The sequence below is a fragment of the Schistocerca gregaria genome, chromosome 1 (genome assembly GCF_023897955.1).
Source record: "Schistocerca gregaria isolate iqSchGreg1 chromosome 1, iqSchGreg1.2, whole genome shotgun sequence".
In the NCBI taxonomy this organism is placed as follows: Eukaryota; Metazoa; Arthropoda; class Insecta; order Orthoptera; family Acrididae; genus Schistocerca; species Schistocerca gregaria.
The window spans coordinates 525570794-525588690 of NC_064920.1; the positions used below are offsets into that span (position 1 = coordinate 525570794).

General features: G+C 40.1%; 1 protein-coding gene across 1 annotated transcript in view; it reads left to right on the forward strand.

Moving 5' to 3' along the window:
• The window catches only part of LOC126279086 (uncharacterized), a 53662-nt gene that overhangs the window by 7164 nt on the left and 28601 nt on the right, over positions 1–17897 (forward strand). Inside the window, exons 2-3 of the mRNA XM_049979587.1 lie at positions 6874–7023; positions 7222–7700. Coding sequence (XP_049835544.1) covers positions 6874–7023; positions 7222–7700 — 629 coding nt within the window. The remainder of the gene's footprint in view (positions 1–6873; positions 7024–7221; positions 7701–17897) is intronic.

Genomic DNA, 17897 nt, shown 5'->3' on the forward strand with positions numbered 1-17897 from the left:
GGAGCAAATTATCTGATTTAATGAACATTAAGTAGTGTCCGGCAGACGTTATGGAAACTATAGGTTACAGTGACTCATTATGTGAGCAGACTGAATGACTCGACATTTTTAACAAAGAAGGAAGTCATTAATGAGGAGTTTAGAAAAACTACAGGTCAGGTATGTTCATACAGATGCCATTATGTTTCATATTTACGTATTTTGTGCATTAGCAGCTCTAGGAAATATTATTCCTAATTATTCGCTGAGTGCGAATGTCATGACATCTATTACCGAATCATGATATACGAAAATTTGTTCCGTACCGTGGTCCGAACCCGGATTTCCCACTTAATCCAACCGATGGCCTTCACCGTTTTGACTGTCTGTGGACGCTCCCTGGCCCGAACCATGTCACAGTTGGATTATAACAATTGCAGGTGTCATAAAATTCACATTCAGCGAATAATGTGGAATAATATTTCACACGGCAGCTGACTGCCAAAAAATCGTATGCTACTCGTATAACTGCTGAAGTTGGAAAACAAACGTATCAACCTCCCGACGTATTTTGCATACTTCCACTCAATAATGCTGTACGTACTAAGTTTCTTTGGTAACTCACCACTTAGAAGAAATTTATTGATTGCACAAAAGCGAGCTATAAGAATAATGTATGGTGTTCATCCACCGACGTCATGTAGACACCCTTTCGGGGAGCTACACATTTTATCTGTGCCATCACAGTATATATTTTCGTTAATGAAATTCATCACAAGCAGTCCATCATAACTTGAGAACAGTGATGTCAATATCTCCAACACTACAGATATATATGACCTTATTTACCCATCGTTAAGGGTTTCCGTGGCGCAGAGAGAAGTTCAATATGCAGCGATAAAAATGTTTACTCGTTAGCCCAGTAAAATAAAATGACTGACAGGCAATGAAACAAGGTTTAAATCCTATTTAAAATCATTTGTCTTGAACAACTCTTTCTACTCCAAAAACCAATTTCTACTTAAAATCCGGTACTATTTATACCTTGTATACTGATTCGTTCCACGTAGTTTCGATAACAGAATCGCTCAAATGACTGACTATTTATCATAGGCCTATACGGTGCAAACAACTATAAAAATAGGCTCGATTCCTTGTGGTACTGTCATTCTTCCTAAGCTGGAACCAAATAATGTTGCGAGATAGAAGGGAGACGTACATAAGTCTACGATATAAGGAAGTGGACATATGGAGGTTTGTGTCAGGCCGGGGATCGTGCATCGATAGCCAGATTGGTTAAGACAACCACTCACGATAAGCGGAAAATCTGGGTTCGAGTACCGGTCCGGCACAAATTTTCATATGGGTAATAAATCTACAAGCATTGTAGCTGATGTCATGAAATTTGCATTCAACTTACAATTAAGAATAATATCCGATATGTTGTTGGTTCCATAACTACAGGGATACGGTGCAGGAGGAAGAGAATAATCATATGAGGCAAGTAGACACCTCAAATATGGAGAGTGGAGATTGGGGTAAGCAGTTTGCCAGATCACTGCATCCTCTATTACGGATAATGATGATCAAGAGTTTTCTGTAGAGACAATCCCAGAAATAGCATAATTGTTGTACTGTCTGATACAATTGACTGAAAAAATGAGGTATTTTGATTAAGCTTTGCAGAAGTTATACCTGCATTTTAAAAAAGAAAAGAAGGAGCGGCCTGGTCCAGAGAGCTTCTAGCGCAATTATTGATAAAGAAACGATCTCGATTTTCTGGGAACAGCTGTACAGAGGGGTGATTCTGGCTAGAGCCTTGAGTAGTTGATAGACGTGTTGTGGGCAAGCTGTGAGATGTTCGTCCGATCGCTGCCCTAGAAAAAACAAGGGTGTGCCAGGCCACAGTTCCCACTTAAGGTGACTTTTTTCTTTGTAGGCCTCTTTAGTTCCATGCACCACTTTTGTTATATTTGTGGGATTGTATTTTTATTTTGTCCGATGGTTTTCACTCGCTCTTGTGAGATGAGCTTGGCAACCAGTTTTGCAGGGGGTCTTTGTGCCATGACCAAGCTACTTCACAGCATGCCCTATTTCCAGCTGTCCGGGTAGTTAGTGCTAGAGCGGGTCGTGAGCTCCAGCCGAGTCAAACGGCGTGGGTATAGACGAGACGGCAGGCGCAGCGCCACGCCTAGGTTAGCTGTAGTTATGCGGGACCGCAGGAGGCGACAGGAACTCAGGAATTGTAGCGACAATTTGAGCGGTGAGAGAGTGCTGGGCTGCCTGCAGTGGCTGACAAGCTTCGCTGCCGTATCTGGAGCTTCATTTGGTACATCAGCTGATTTTCTGTTTGAAACGACATGGCTGAACCATGGAGTTGCCAGAGTGAACGCAATTCAGTGTTGCGGAAATGAACACATACACGAGGAAGCTCGCGTGTGCCATTTAGAGTCGGAGCTGATACCGTGGAGGCGGCACCGCAGTGAGGCTACGACACGTCAACATGGGATGTGCCCTGCGGTTACTGCAAGGCAGCGTTTAACTGTAGCAGCAGACGATATTCGCTTCTGAACATCCAGAGGATACAGCAGCTGGGAGCAGGAAATAGTTCGGAGAAGGAAGATATACGATACGACGAGTGGAAAAGTGTGTTGACGAGTGGCTTGTGCCATTTTCGTGTGCTTTTCTTTGAGTCTGTGGAGACGTTAGTGTATTCCCATGGTTATGGACTCGTGAAACACGGCAAGTCCGCTACTGAAACTGTAATTTTAGGAACACTGCCTTATATAAGTCTATCGTTTTTTCATGAAGCACGTTTAGCCCATTTGGGGCTTGTGTGATGTAAAGCAGTTAATTATCTAAAGCACTGTATTCTAGTGATATTCTTTCAGCTCTTAAAGTTGCCTTTCTATGTGCCCTGATGACTGATGGACGTTTAGTTATTGCCTCACTGTAGATCATGTATATGGTGCGTGTTGTCTGTGTTTGCGTAACGTGTTTGTCGAACTGAAGTGTTCTTGTCCTATAGTGTCGACTGATTTGTATTATTGTAGGTTATACTGGGTGTCCCTTTAGTGAAGTTCATCTCAGTGGGGCCAAGTATTTATATTATATGATGCAAGTGTATAAGGTCAAGATTTTCTGATTTTATATTGATTCGTGTCCCCTTAAAAGCTTTGACATTGTTGTGGGGCGACAGTTTATATTCCTGACTGTTTATATAATTATATAAGCTTTGAAGACATCTGGATAACTGAGTACGAACATCTGGATGGTCTGTCTTATTCCCGCGCTCTGGCAATTGTGTGGATTATACTGTTAACAACATTAATGAATCACAGCTGAATAAGAGTCCACACGTGCACAGTACCCAGCCAAATCCCACTACCACAGAACTCCTGCCCCCAAAATAGTGTAATAAAGTGGTTGATTGTGCAACCATTCACTTTGTTATTAGCAGGCGCTTATAATTAATTACACTGATTTACATGAATTAGTCCGCCTCCGTAGCTGAGTGTTCAGTGCAGACGACTGCCATGCGGTAGTGCCTAATAGATTTCCTGGGTCGGAACACTGATACGGCGAGCACTCGGCATCGTAATGTCAGCTCAGAAAATGCTTAATGTAGAGGTAGCGGCTCGAAGATCTTGAAAGTCGGAAAAAGGGTCGGGAGAGCAGTGCGCTGACAACATGCCCTCCATACCGCATCCGCGTGACGCTGCAAGGCAGAGGATGACAGGGACGTAAATTTATTTAAAGAAATACGAGGATTATGAGAGACTTCATTCCTACTCTATCGAAAAGCTTGTGAGATGTTGTACTACGTCATGAAACATTTGTGTGTGGTACTCCTCTGTGAATTTCCGAAATCTTTAACAGTATACCAACGAGTATAATCACAATAAGTAGATTAAGTGAGGACAAGTCAATTATTTTATCACTGCATTGGACAAATATTGGAGGGAGGGGATGGTTTTTATATAAAGAAGTAATTTTATTAAGGTTTTAATCATGACTAGTTCTTTAAAACTATCTTCAATAAATTTTAATCAGTCAAAGGAACAAGTTGGTTTTAAAAATGGATACAACACAATGTTTAATTTACAGGTCGTGAACTAAGTACACGACAGTACACTGAGTACGAACTACCATTTTTCCTGAGTTTCATCAGTTGTGAGACAGTTCTTGATTTGGTTTCAACTAAATGTGCACTAACAGTCCTTGAAAAACTGGGAGTTCTGGAGGTGCATTTCATGATTCCATAGCGTGTTGCTACATCAAAGACTTCAGAACAAAACAACCCTTGTCAGTTTCTTTTTCATATTCGCGACTTCAGTCATTCCTGGGATTTACGATTTGTTCTGTTCAGAAATGATAGAGACGTCCCTTGTAGTGCGTTATTGCAGCTCAAAAATGTGATGGTTCTGCAAAAACAGCCTTTGTCAAAACAGTTTATGACAGAAATAGCGTTTGTCATTTCACAAGGACTATTTTTGTTTGAAAGCAGGCTTTAATGAAACCTCAATATTCGATGTCGTCTTCGCAGGGCTTGTTGGATTATTTCAGTCAATTATTTGGCAAGTGAAGGTCCAGTGTCCGTGGTCCTGTAATGAATTCTGAAGACAGTGTTCTGTAGTCTAAAGACCAGAAACGTCAAGAAAGTAAGGAATACAAAATAAAACGGAAGAAGGTGATTGGCGAAGAACACGTGAATTACGTCGCAAAAGGTTTAGCATCAAACGTGTTGGAGATGTTTGCAGGTAAGCACTGTTTACATTTTGTATTCCCACCAGTATATTTTATCATCTGCTTTTCTTAATGATTAGGGATATAAGTGACCAGATCTCCGTTCCCTTTGGTTGCAGACGCAAAAGACTGCGGTGCTTTAAAATGACACAGCTGAACAAAAGCAACAGCTTTTGTCGGAGATAAATCAATAAATGCACAAGTCTCCTATTTTGTTGGCCTCGTCTCTCTTGATTATGTGAAACAAGGTGACGCGAAGTAGTGCGATATTGATATTTCTACCAAAATTTCGATTCAAGAACATTCTCATTAAAAGAGAAAATACTAGGTCTCCAAGCACGATGACTGCGATCCTGCAGGCTGCTCAGCTGGTTGCCTGAGAAGTTTCATCTGTTCCTGTGGGTTTAATGGCCATTTCAAAAATCTTTGTTCCATGGTGAGCCTACGTGCACTCGTAGCCTCTCGCTGGCCGCGCGGGATTAGCCGAGCGGTCTTACGCGCTGCAATCATGGACTGTGCAGCTGTTCCCGGCGGAGGTTCGAGTCCTCCTTCGGGCATGGGTGTGTGTGTTTGTCATTAGGAGAATTTAGGTTAAGTAGTATGTAAGCTTAGGGACTGATGACCTTAGCCGTTAAGTCCCATAAGATTTCACACACATTTGAACATTTTTTGAACCTCTCGCTACCAGTTCTGTAGTGGTGTGTGTATAACACAGTTTATTTAAAGAAGACAAAATACGCATGAAGCACTGACAGTGATAACCGCAATACAGCCTATCCATCGACAGAATACATTATCAAGTCCAGCCAGAAGGAATGTCAAGTTTATAAAGTGTTCCACAGCTACAGTCGTAGTAAGAATTGTTTCATGGTAACAGACACATAGTAATCAGACTACATCAACGGCCCAGAAGATGGGTCGGCACAAATTTTCATGTTTCTTGTCCACCAAGATCCCTCGGCCTTATGCCTTGAGATTTATGTCTGTGAGAACAATTAAAATGCCAAGTGCACAAAGGAAAAGGAAAAGTGCTAGACGCACAGATTGTAAATGGTGTTGTCGTGATAAAAGGACAGGAGAAGAGTCACATGTGGCATTGTCGAAAAAATTTGGAAGTTCATTGAAGTCGGTGATGTAACAGATAAAAATCAAATTTAACTTAGTTATTTGCCTTTGTTGAACACATTCTGTGAGTATTTATTTGGGTGACATTCTAACAGCTGTATCTCTGTAAAACAAAAATTGAACACATGTTATAAGAAAGATTTATTGGAATTGGTGACTATTACCACTTAATAAAATATTTGTTAAACCTCTTCAAACACATTGTATACCCATGTATCTTTTTGTACATAAATAATTAAAATAATACGTTGAAAATGCAAGAAGAGTTATCCGTTTTGGTGATATGAGATTGTGGATGATGCAGAAGTGATGATGACGGCGCATCTGGCTAGTACCTCGACGTCAGCTCCACGTAAATGCTGTGTGAGTACGAGAGGAGGAAGGATGGCGAGATGAGGGGCAATAGAATAATACAGATAAATAAGTCACTACGTCTTTGACGGGTGGAGGAGGGGAATAATGTTGCGTTTTTAAGTAGTATGTAGAGGCTGGAACACGAAAGAGCGAGGGTTTGTCAGGAGGTTGGTAGAGGTACTGGAGCACTGGTCGCAGGAAATCATTAGGGGGTTGAAAATATAGAAACACGTCAATGCGCATTTCTGTGTCTGTTGAAGTTGCCTTCTTTGGGGGAGGGGGGGAAGGGAGAGGGGAGGATATGTAGCGTATGGAGGTGACACAGGCATGGAACGTGTTAGTAAAGAGGTGGCAAAAAAGCAGGACTGGCCATATTTATAGGGCTCTTTAGTTCTACAGATGGCGCTGCTTTTCCCAAGGTTTCTAGTTCCAGCGAAAATCAACGTCTATGATATAAAGCAAGCGGTAAACCTTTGCGCTCGTGTTGCTCGAAATGGCGCGACCGTGAAAGTAGGCACTGTTCAATTGACAGGCGGTCAGAATAACAGCAAAAATTGAATTTCAGAACTTCTTGACAGTTGCGCTTTGCGTTACACCTGATAGTCCTGTATTTGTTAAAACGTGTCACTGGTAAAACTTATTTTGACTACTGATTTTATCGGTTTGCAGGCAGTGCTCTTTATCTACCAAGGTGATACTCTGAAACACCTGCTGAAGCTTATGTCCGGCATCAGAAGACTGTACAGGAACAACAAAAGAAGCGACGACATTCGACACTCTTACCAAATTCTGTCAGGGCGAGTGTATCTCTACATGCAGGTACGAAGTATAGTCTCGGGTTAAATCCCAGATATAGAAATGCTTTTCCTTATATTCTGTGCTAAATTAGAAGCTTTTGACCATATTCAGTTTTAAAGTTTAGTTTAAGTACTGTATTACTCGTACTGCGTGTATTTCTTATTGCGGTACGCCACATTCTGGTTAGTTCTGATACCTGTAACACTTTGTATTTCACAGGTAGCTGTAGTGCCGGCGTACGCTGGTTGGGTTTCCATTCCGCTACTTGCCCGTTTTTTCTTCAACTCCGACGATGATTCGATTGAATCAAATCACCAGTTCCCTGTGCCTCTCTGGTTTCCTGGAAACATATATGTAGCACCCACGTACGAAATATTGTATGGCATTCAGTCTTTCTGCATACTAGTAACAGCTCAGTCTGCGATTTGCATAGACGTTTTCTTCTTCCATGTAATGCTTATGGTTGCAGCTGAGCTACAAGTTCTGAACGAAAACATCTCAGTCATGCAGAAATTAAATGTGAAAATACAAGGATACGAAGACTACAGATTTAAATTTTACGGAAACAATTACGAACTGACCTTTCCAAGAAATGCTCTTCCCATTAGTCCTATATATTCTCGGTCGGCAGGGGTCTCAGATAATAAAATGTGTCATCATCTAGTGAAGAATATTCGGCATCATCAGGAGATCATCAGGTAAGCAGTTATTGATCAGAAGATGTTAACTGTAGTTTCTCTCATTGCCTCGCCCTGATCACACTACTATTTTAATATAATCATACAACTGAAGAATGTGGAATTATTCAACTAAGTTAGAACATTGACGCTGTCAAAAATTGTACAACAAATGTAACTTGGACTTTTTTGTTAATGTCGAAACTTCAGCTACACCTTTTAGTCACAGTTTACAGACGACGGAAGAAAATTAGCCAGAATTTCCTGAGTTTTTCTTGCTTATTTGATGTTTACCCACTAAATGACATGACCAAACCGAATGCCTGTCCCACGAATTGTATATTCAAATTCTGATCTCCCATTCATAGATCCAATCACTGTAAATAACCTGAAAACAAGCCGATTATAACCCACCTAGCTCGCAATTAGGTTTATCATTCAGATTTTAACGTGACTGTGACCTCTAGTTATGCGATATTCTTTAACATATGTTACAATTACTTATCAAATTATTGCTTGAGCTTGATACTTTTGATGGGAGTGAAAACTTACTTGATTTCTTTCAAGAAGGTAGTGAGTCTGGAGTGCTCAGCAGAGTACTATTTAGTCAACAGAAGGCTTTTACTGTGTCCTAAAGGCAGACAACAGCAGCTATCGGGGAGCCGTTCAGTCTTTCAGGGCCAAAAATGCAGTATCGTTTCTCAGTTACAGGATACATCATTCTAAGCAAAAGATTATAATTTTAACAGAACCCGACCATCTTTCCTATTTTGATTAAAGGTTTCTTGCATTAACTATGGCAGCTACTAAATCTGGCATTATCAATCTTACCGTTTTCCAACTACGACCTCTGACTATGATAACATCAGTTTTCTGTCTAGGAAGAGTATGTTAAGCCACTAAAGATGCCATGTCATTCAGTTCAGGAGCAAAATAATTCGTTTTTCTTGTCCGCTGTTCTATGTGTCCTCCATCAGAAATTTAACCTTCAAACATTTAAGCTTTATACGACATACTATCATATGATAGGGGGACACGTTACACTGGGTGACTGTGACAGGACAATTATTTGATGTAGATTTGTGTACACATTTTTATTGTCATTACTTAGTTACAAATTTTTGTGTCGATTTCCTGTAGCACAAAAAGATGGACTATGGAGAGAAGAGGAAGAACCATTTAATTTTGAAAAATAATTACTGTAAAAATAATTATAACTATGGACATAGCAGATTCTTCTAAATAATTCTAATGGTCCGCTGCACGGATTCATTCATTATTTGACTGTTTTAAAATTTTTATAGGAATTAATTTTAACAATAATGAAGTTCGTTAGCACAAGATGGCTGATTTTACATTGCATGTGCACATCATGGTACACCAATCTTCATTCGTTTCAGAAAGCTAATGTCGTCTTTGTGGAAGTTGATTTCAGCAAATTGTTATATGTGTGTTGGTATCAAAATAAAGATACGTAGTTCTACTCACATGAATTCAGTCACATAATGATGTGAAAAAATACGAAAGCCACTCAAAATGAGATTTGAAACACATAATGAGATATAATGTAATGCTGGCAAGCGAGTTCGCTGATCTAGCCACCGAAAACATTGAAGCCTCAGCTCAGAAAATTGAATCGAAGGCTAATATCAAGGAAATTAATTCAATCGCCAGCCCATAAGAGATCTGCTTAGAGTTTTTTATCGTAAATTAGAGGCGTTAATCAAATCAAGTGTTGAATTAAACAAAATTCAGTTAAATGAAATTCTGACTACATATTACGAAAAATCACGTAAGCGAAGTGAATAGTTGATTGCGCTGCATGGTATGTTGTCTAAACAGGAAACAATGTCCTCTGAGATCTCGATTACCTATAGCGAAAGAGTAGCTTCAGAAATGCCAAATTTAGCACAACAATCTTCCACTGCAGTCTCGTCTCAAAAATGTGGTTCAGAGGAAATAGATAAAATCGAATTAAACTCATCTGCAAATTTATCGGAGTGGTAAGACAGTGTCACATCACAGATCAGTAGCGTACAGTAGCAGATATCCACTGTTAAGCAGACCTTACATGGCACGTTGCCCTCCGTCGTTACAGTCGCTGGTGAAAATATTAGTCCTACGCCACATGAAAAAATGTATATAACAGGAACAAAGCTTTCAGGTCTGTCACCCAACTGTAGATCTTACGGTACTGCCAGCTTCTTCTTTACTGTTAATTTTACTAAATGATTCTTAGTTGAAAACAAATAATTTTAGGTAATAACAACTAGCATGATTAATAATAACAATCAATATAATGGCACTACTAAATACTCGCCCTCATGCACACCATCTCATTCTCGCGGCATATCAATCCCATGATGCGGCCACAGATGCTGCCGCCACACAATGCTCGGCATGCCAAACATAGTCCACCAAATTTTAATAGGAAGAGAAGACACAATAATAAACATCTTCCTGGTTCCTTCGTTAATGGCACAGGACACTGCAGAATACTGACAAGAGATACAATTGGTGGAATCCCCATATGGGAAACCGAAATCTACCAGTCGTGAACGATATCAAAATTCAAGAAGGCTCGGAACAAACCTATAGAACTCATGCAAACGGTCTAACACAAAATCCCACAATAAACACTATCAAAGGGGTGTAAGAGCTCCAACCACTATGATAAACTGAACAAACTGATTGGTTACCGGATGGAGTTGCGGTAAAGTAAATATATTGGTGGCGGAAGACTTCCAACATTAGAAGTCACCCAGATTCTTTCAAATGCCTTGTCAAATATGACACATGAACGGATAGAGGTTCAGGGGACTCTCCTTCCCTTGTGTAGGAAACTGACCCTGAAAGGTGGAAATATCAGAAATGGCATGAGGATGCAAAAGGCAATGGAAAACACTGCCTTCAAAACTCCTAACATACATCCACAGCAAATGTGTCCTGTAACTGAAAAAGCATCATGATGGTTTATCCACTGGCAAAACTTCTGAACTAGCCTCCCATTGGAATCTCCCAGAGCGGACTGCCTATGGGAAGACGACAATGAGAAAAAGATCGAATAACCAACGAAAGGGTCACGCCATACGAGTAGGGATGCGGAATTCAGAAGTTTAATCGTAGCAGGGAAGCTAAAAAATTCAAAGAAGAAAATGCTGTGACTCAATCTAGATATATTGAGTGTATGTGAAGTGAAATGGCAAGAAGATACGGATTTGTGGTGAGACAAGTATAGGGTAATATCAATAGCAGCCGAAGGTGGTATAAAGGGAGTAGTATTCTTTGTGAACAGGAAGGTAGTATAGACAATGAGTTACTGTGAACAGTTCAGTGATAGTGTTGTTCTCATCAGAATCAACAACAAACCAACACCAGTAACAACTGTCCAGGTAAATATGCCAATGTCGCAAGCAGAATATGAAGAGACAGAGAAAGTATGTGAGGATACTGAACAGTTAATTCAGTACGTAAAGGGGGAAGAAGTCATGGAGCACTGGAATGTGTCTGCAGGGAAACGACTGAAAGAAAGGGTTACGGGGGAATATGGGCTTGGTAGCTGAAGGTGACATTCGTTGAACTATATGAAACGAAATAGCTATAACTTCTAAACTTTTTGCATTAGGACGTTCAAACTGCACGGTTGGCCCCAGGTCATGATGGGAATTAGTATGCGCATACATGGTTTGGTTTAGTGAGGAAGTCCACTTTGATTTTGATGGTTTCGTGAAAAAGCAAAATTGGCGCATCTGGGGGACTGAGAGTCCACATTTCCCTATCGAGAATTCTCTTCACCCTCATTGGGTTAGTGCGTGGTGTGCAATGTCCCGTCACAGAATAATCAGTACATTATTCCTTCATGACATGGCGACTACGGAATGGTAAGAGAAGGTTTTAGAAGATGCTTTCATCCGAAGTGATCCTGATTTCGACAAGACGTGGTTCGAAGCAGGAGAGGTTTGATGTCCTGGTGGAGCACTTCAGGGGACACATTCTGGCCCTAGGGTACCCAGAGGCAACTGGTATGCGCCTCGATTGGCCGCCATATTCTTCGGACCAGAACATACTAGACTCCATTTTGTGGGGCTATATTAAAGCCAAGTTGTTCAGCAATAACCCCAAAACCATGTGCAGCTGAAAACAGACATTAAGAAATTTATCAATAGCATCGATGTTTCGACACTTCAGCGGGTCATGCAGAATTTCGCTATTCGTCTGCGTCACATCATCGCCAATGATGGCAGGCATATTGAACATGTCATAACCAAAATCCAAATATCTGTAGTGACGTGTACATGTTGAATAAAGTGTGTGCTCGCCGTAGTTCGTAGCTAATTTACATTGGTTTTTTTTTCATATACTTCAATAGTGGTCACCCGGTAGCAATGGGAAAGCAAAAAGACTAATTGAGTTCTGCAATAAATTTCAGCTAGTAATACCGAATACTCTGTACAAGAATCACAAGAGGATGAGGAACAGCAAGATATCAGTTAAATTACATCATGGTCAGGCAGAGATTCTGAAATAAGATCCTGGATTGTACGACGTACCAAGGAGCAGATACATACAGATCAGAGTTTATTAGTGATGAAAAGTAGGCTGAAACTTAAGAGATTTCTCAGGAGGAATTAATGCGCAAGGAATTCGGATACGGAAGTACTAAAGAATGGAGAGATACGTTTGAAGATATCTGAATTTATGGGCACTGTGATAATGAATAGTGGGTAGTTCAGTTAGCCAGGAATGGACACTTCTCAAAAGAGGAAATTACAGGAAGCTGCGGAAAAGAAACGTCGATAGAAGAAAGATAACTGTGAAAGAACCATGGATAACAGAAGAAATTCTTCAGTTTATTGACGTAGGAAGGAAGTACAAACGCGTTCCGGAAAACTCAGGAATACAGATAAACAAGTCGCTTGTAAATGAAATAAATAGGTAGTGCAGTGAAGCTAAGGTGGCCTGGCTACATGAGAAATGTCCAGAAATCAAGAAAGAAATGACTGTCGGAAACACTGACTCAGCATACAGAAAATTTAAAAGAACTTTCGTCACGTTAAAAGCAAGCGCAATGACATTGAAAGCGCAATGGAAGGTCCACTCTTAAATGCAGAGGAGAGAGCAGATAGGTGGAAACAGGAAACGGAGAGTCCCAATGAGGACTTACATGAAGGACGTAATGGAAGAAGAAACGTGAGTCGACAGGGAAGAGATGGGGGATTCATTACTAAAACAAGGTTTAAAAGTGCTTCGGAAGACTTAAGATCAGAAAACGCATAAGGGGTAGATAATACTCAATAAGGATTTCTAAAACTATAGGGGGAAACTGCAAGAAAACAACTGTTCACGTTGATATGTAGAATGTATGAGTGTGGCGGTGTACCATCTAACCTTCAGAGAAGCGTTATGCACATAATTTCGAAGACTGCAAGAACGGACAATTGTGAGAATTATCGCACAATCCCACATAGCTGACAAGAATAAGACACGGGAGAATGGAGAAGAAAATTGAGATTCTGTTACCTGACGATCAGTTTGGCTTTGCGAAAGGTAAATCCACCAAAGATGCAATTCTGATGTTTCGGTTGATAATGGAAGCAAGACTAAAGAACACCAAGAAACGTTCATCAGATTTTTCAACATGAACAAAGCGGTCGAAAATCTAGAATGTCCGAAATTTTGAGAAAAATAGGGGTAAGCTATAGGGAAAGATGGATAACGTACAATGTGTACAGGAGCCTAGAGGGAAAAATGAGTGTGAAAGGCCAAGAACGAAGTGCTCGGATTAGAAGGGTGTAAGACAGAAATGTAACCTGTCCAATCTCCACATCAAAGAGGCGATGATGGTAATAAAAGAAAGCTTTAGAAGTGAAACTAAACTCTCTTGTGAAGGGATAGCAATGATAAAGCTCATTGATAGCATTGTTATCCTCAGTGAAAATTAAGGATCAGCATCTGCTGAATGGAATGAACAGCTGAATGAGTACATAATATGGACTGAGAGTAAATTGAAGAAGGGTGAAAGTAATGAGAAGTATCAGAAATTAAAACTGTGAGAAACTTAACATCAGAACCGGTGATCATAAAGTAGATGACGTTAAGGAATTCTGCTACATAGGCATCAAAATAATCCATGACGGCTGAAGGAAGAAGGAGATAAAAAGCAGATTTGCATTGGATAGAAGAGCATTCCTGACCGAGAGAATTTTACTAGTATCTAACATGAGCCTCATGATGAGCAAAAAATTTCCGAGAATATACGTTTGTAGCACAGCATTGTATGGTAGTATGGGACGTGGACAGTGGGAAAACCGGAAAAGAAGAGAAACGAAGTATTTGATATGGTGCTACAAAAATGTGTGTGTGAAATCTTATGGCACTTAACTGCTAAGGTCATCAGTCCCTAAGATTACACACTACTTAACCTAAATTGTCCTAAGGACAAACACACACACACATGCCCGAGGGAGGACTCGAACCTCCACCGGGACCAGCTGCACAGTCCGTGACTGCAGATGGCGCTACAGAAGAACGTTGAAAATCAGATGGGTTGATAAGATAAGTAATAACGAGGTTCTCTGTAGAATCGGCGAGGAAAGGAAAATGTGGAAAACACTGCCAAAAATAAGAATGGGCTGACAAGACTTCTGTTAAGAAATCAGAAAATAACTTCCATGATACTACACGTAGCTCTAAAGGGTAAAAACTATAGAGAAGACATTTGTTACATCCAGCAAACAATTGAAGATGTGAGTTCCAAGTGTTACTAAGAGTTGAAAAGGTTGGCACAGGATTAAAATTTGTGGTGGGCCACATCAAACCAGTTAGAAGGCTGTGAGGAAGGTTGAAAGGCGATGTCTACAAAGAAAAAGTAAACACAATAGCCGATTTGACAGTTCGTATTACGAATAGTGCAGCACTCATGAAAGAATGCGAAGACAACCGCAGAAGAGCTACACTTGCTGTTACCAAAAGAAGTCAAAAGTGCATTGAAGTTGGTGGGGGAATTTTTGAGAATCAACTTTGAACGTTCTCATTTACCTTAGCTTTGAGTTTGTTAGGGTTATGTACTGACAGCTGTATCTCTGCCCTCAATAAAAGTAGAATCATTTATATGGAATTTCTTACGCAATTCGTCTACACTACCACCTGCTAAAATATCTACTGTTCCTCCTGAAACACATTGTATATGCATGTATGTGTAGTGTCTGTTCTTTCAGACATGTCCAAAAGAAAAGACACCACGAATCTGGGTACGAACGTGGTCAGGCACAAATTTTCATCTGATGCCGTAGCTGTATTTTAATGCCCTGTGACAGCCAAGATATCCATCCTTTGGTATTTAATTGATTAATTAGGTTGTCTGTTTCGAATCGTAGTGTCTGTTCTTTCCGACATGTCTGAAAGAACACACACACACACACACACACACACACACACACACACACACACAAACACACACACACACACGTGTCTATCTTGAGTGCTGTTCGGAATGTGTTTGGCAACTCAGCGATCGTGACGGACTGATATGAATTAACCTAATCATTTTACTATATATAGTTGTAATTTTCTGAACAATTCATGTTTAATAAATGACATTGATTTGGAAAGTATACGTTTGCGAGATGGTTTCTTTAGGCGTTAATTACAGTGTCTCTCATCGTTTACTTTGTGGGAAACCTGCTTCTTTGTGCCCTAGCCTATACGACAGCAATGAGTGAATGCTCGCATTCTTGACACCTCACTGGACGTGCTACTGCAACTGTAGCCAAGATTCAAATCCTGCTGGAAAGTATATTTCAAGTCAGATGTTTCGCTCTTCCAGCACTGTCATTGAAAACAAACACAACGAAATTATGTATAGGAATCCTACGATACCCTTGAGTTCTTCATACTGCGGTGCTGTACAGATGAAAAACGTAGTTTTTCACAGTCATCAGATGACAGACGGAGTTTAACAGATTCCACTAATTATGACTGAATTATTAATTGTTGGTTCACAGGAGCTTTTTTGCCGCTTATTGTAACTATTTCTTGAATGTTAGAGCTAGAATAATAGAAACATCAGATTTTCACCATATGGAATATTCGAATTCACCTTAAGTTTTCACCTTTCGAACAATGGCAGAATATCCGTCAGAAACGCCGACAACAGGAAGCCAGGTTATGCCTGACTTCTTGTGGGTGTAAAAATGACAGTGATCTCAATAACAATATCGTATAGCAAAGATAAGTTGCCATATCAGCCACTGGAGAAGCTCCAAAATTGTGAATCGCGTCTGGTGAATACGCTTTCAAGGTTTAGGTCCGATTAAGATAGTAAAACACAAACAATTGTCGCAGTTATTAATTTATGACGTTTCGTTTGCACTCGGTGCATCAGTGTGTTGCAAGTAATTACACTCCAGCCCTCAAACCTAGTTACAGAAATCCGAATAAGACTCATTGAAATATAATGAGGATCTTGCGGCCCTTGCCACCCGCAACTTTGAGACGCAGCTGTAATCACTCCCGAGGTCACTCACAGCTGCTATCCTTCCTGGCAGCATAACTGAAACTTGTCAACAACGAAGAATATGTTTGGCAACTCTGTGACTGACGATTTACTTCCTTGATGGCACAGAACTCACCTACTAAATTCACTTCATATTATCTTGTCATTTCAATTGAACAATGTGAAGATTTTCTCTTGAGATGTGATATAAGGATATCAGCTAACGATTTTGAGTCCACGAAAGTCGTTTCACGCGTGAAATAAAACTTCTCTCGTGTCTCATGTTGCTATTTCTCTGTCGCAGCGGCTACTGGGCCAATAAGTAAGCTCCTCTCTCTCTCTCACACACACACATACCGTACCTCTTCGCTAGCTATGAGGCAATGTGCCAGCCTACCAGCTACACGTTGCTTTCGTTCGCTTTTCGAGACTCGCTGAATGCCAGGTTTTTAATTTTTTTTTTTTTTTTGTAGCATAGCTACAAGCAGTCAGATAGAAACTAAATAAGGGAATCGTAAGACAACGCTCGAGCAAAATGCGTCTTGCAATTTCAGTGTCCCATAGAGTCAGAGCGATAACCTTGTGGAACCACAAAATTCATAATGCCACTATTACTTTCTGCCGACATATTTTTTTGTGTTGTAAATACATAATTGTATCTATGAACTGCCACATTTTCATAATACTGGAGTATGCTACAGCACATGAAGTAATTACACACATTCTAGAACTCACCAGTCGGTAATATCCTTCTAATTCGAGTTAAAATAGGCACAATTGTCTTACAGACACTTAATGCTTTATTAAGATAGACTGCCATCGTACTGTTTCTATAGTAAATTGAATTAAATTTGTATTAGTACATTGAATATTTTAATTGCATTTTCCATTAGTTTATTGAATACAGTACTAATCATCAGAAAGAAATTAATCAGCAACAGTATATTCCTTCACAATATCTAAAACAGTTTGACAATGCTAAAGTAGTCTACAAATTCTACGCCTGTAGAAACCTACTGGTTCTAACGATGTCATTAAACCAGCGAAGTTTGAAGAGCATTTTCGTCTAAAATGAGTTGCCTTGGCGGTTGATCGAACAAGAAAGGGAAAGGTGAAATTTTAAAGGTATGTGATCAGTGGAACAAATGACTGAGACATGATTTCCCTATCAATCTCCTGGGTAGCTTTGTTTCTCAAATCATTAGAATGTTTTATCATGCAGTAGCACACGTGATGTGGTTTTGTCGGCAATTTTCTTGCACAGAGAACGAAAGGTGTCTCGATTGTTGGCAAAAAATTCCAGCTCTGGTGGACACATCCTTGGGGAATAATTCGTAGTGCAAAACACACTTTTGAAGCTATCTGATAGAAAATATTATGCTCACTCTACTCTTTGCTCGAGTTTAGGTCTTTTGGTACAACTCAGTCTTCCATTTCTTCTTAGGAAATTAGCGATAAAGGCATCATAGCGCGTCACCAGCTACACTACTGCTTAGGAATGCTCAATGAGCGACCTGATGACATTCAAGCAAAATTTCAATAATAGTCACTCTGTTGGGCTTTGTCCTTCCGAATTAGAGCGTGCAGTAGTGCTACACCAGACTTCTGAACGTTGCCTGTTGAATGCAAATGTCAGAACGTTCTTTGTTAAAACAAGTATATCTTTTCTTGGAGAATTTTTCCCAAAAGCACTCGCGCTACTCACAGTTCAAATCTTTCGAGGT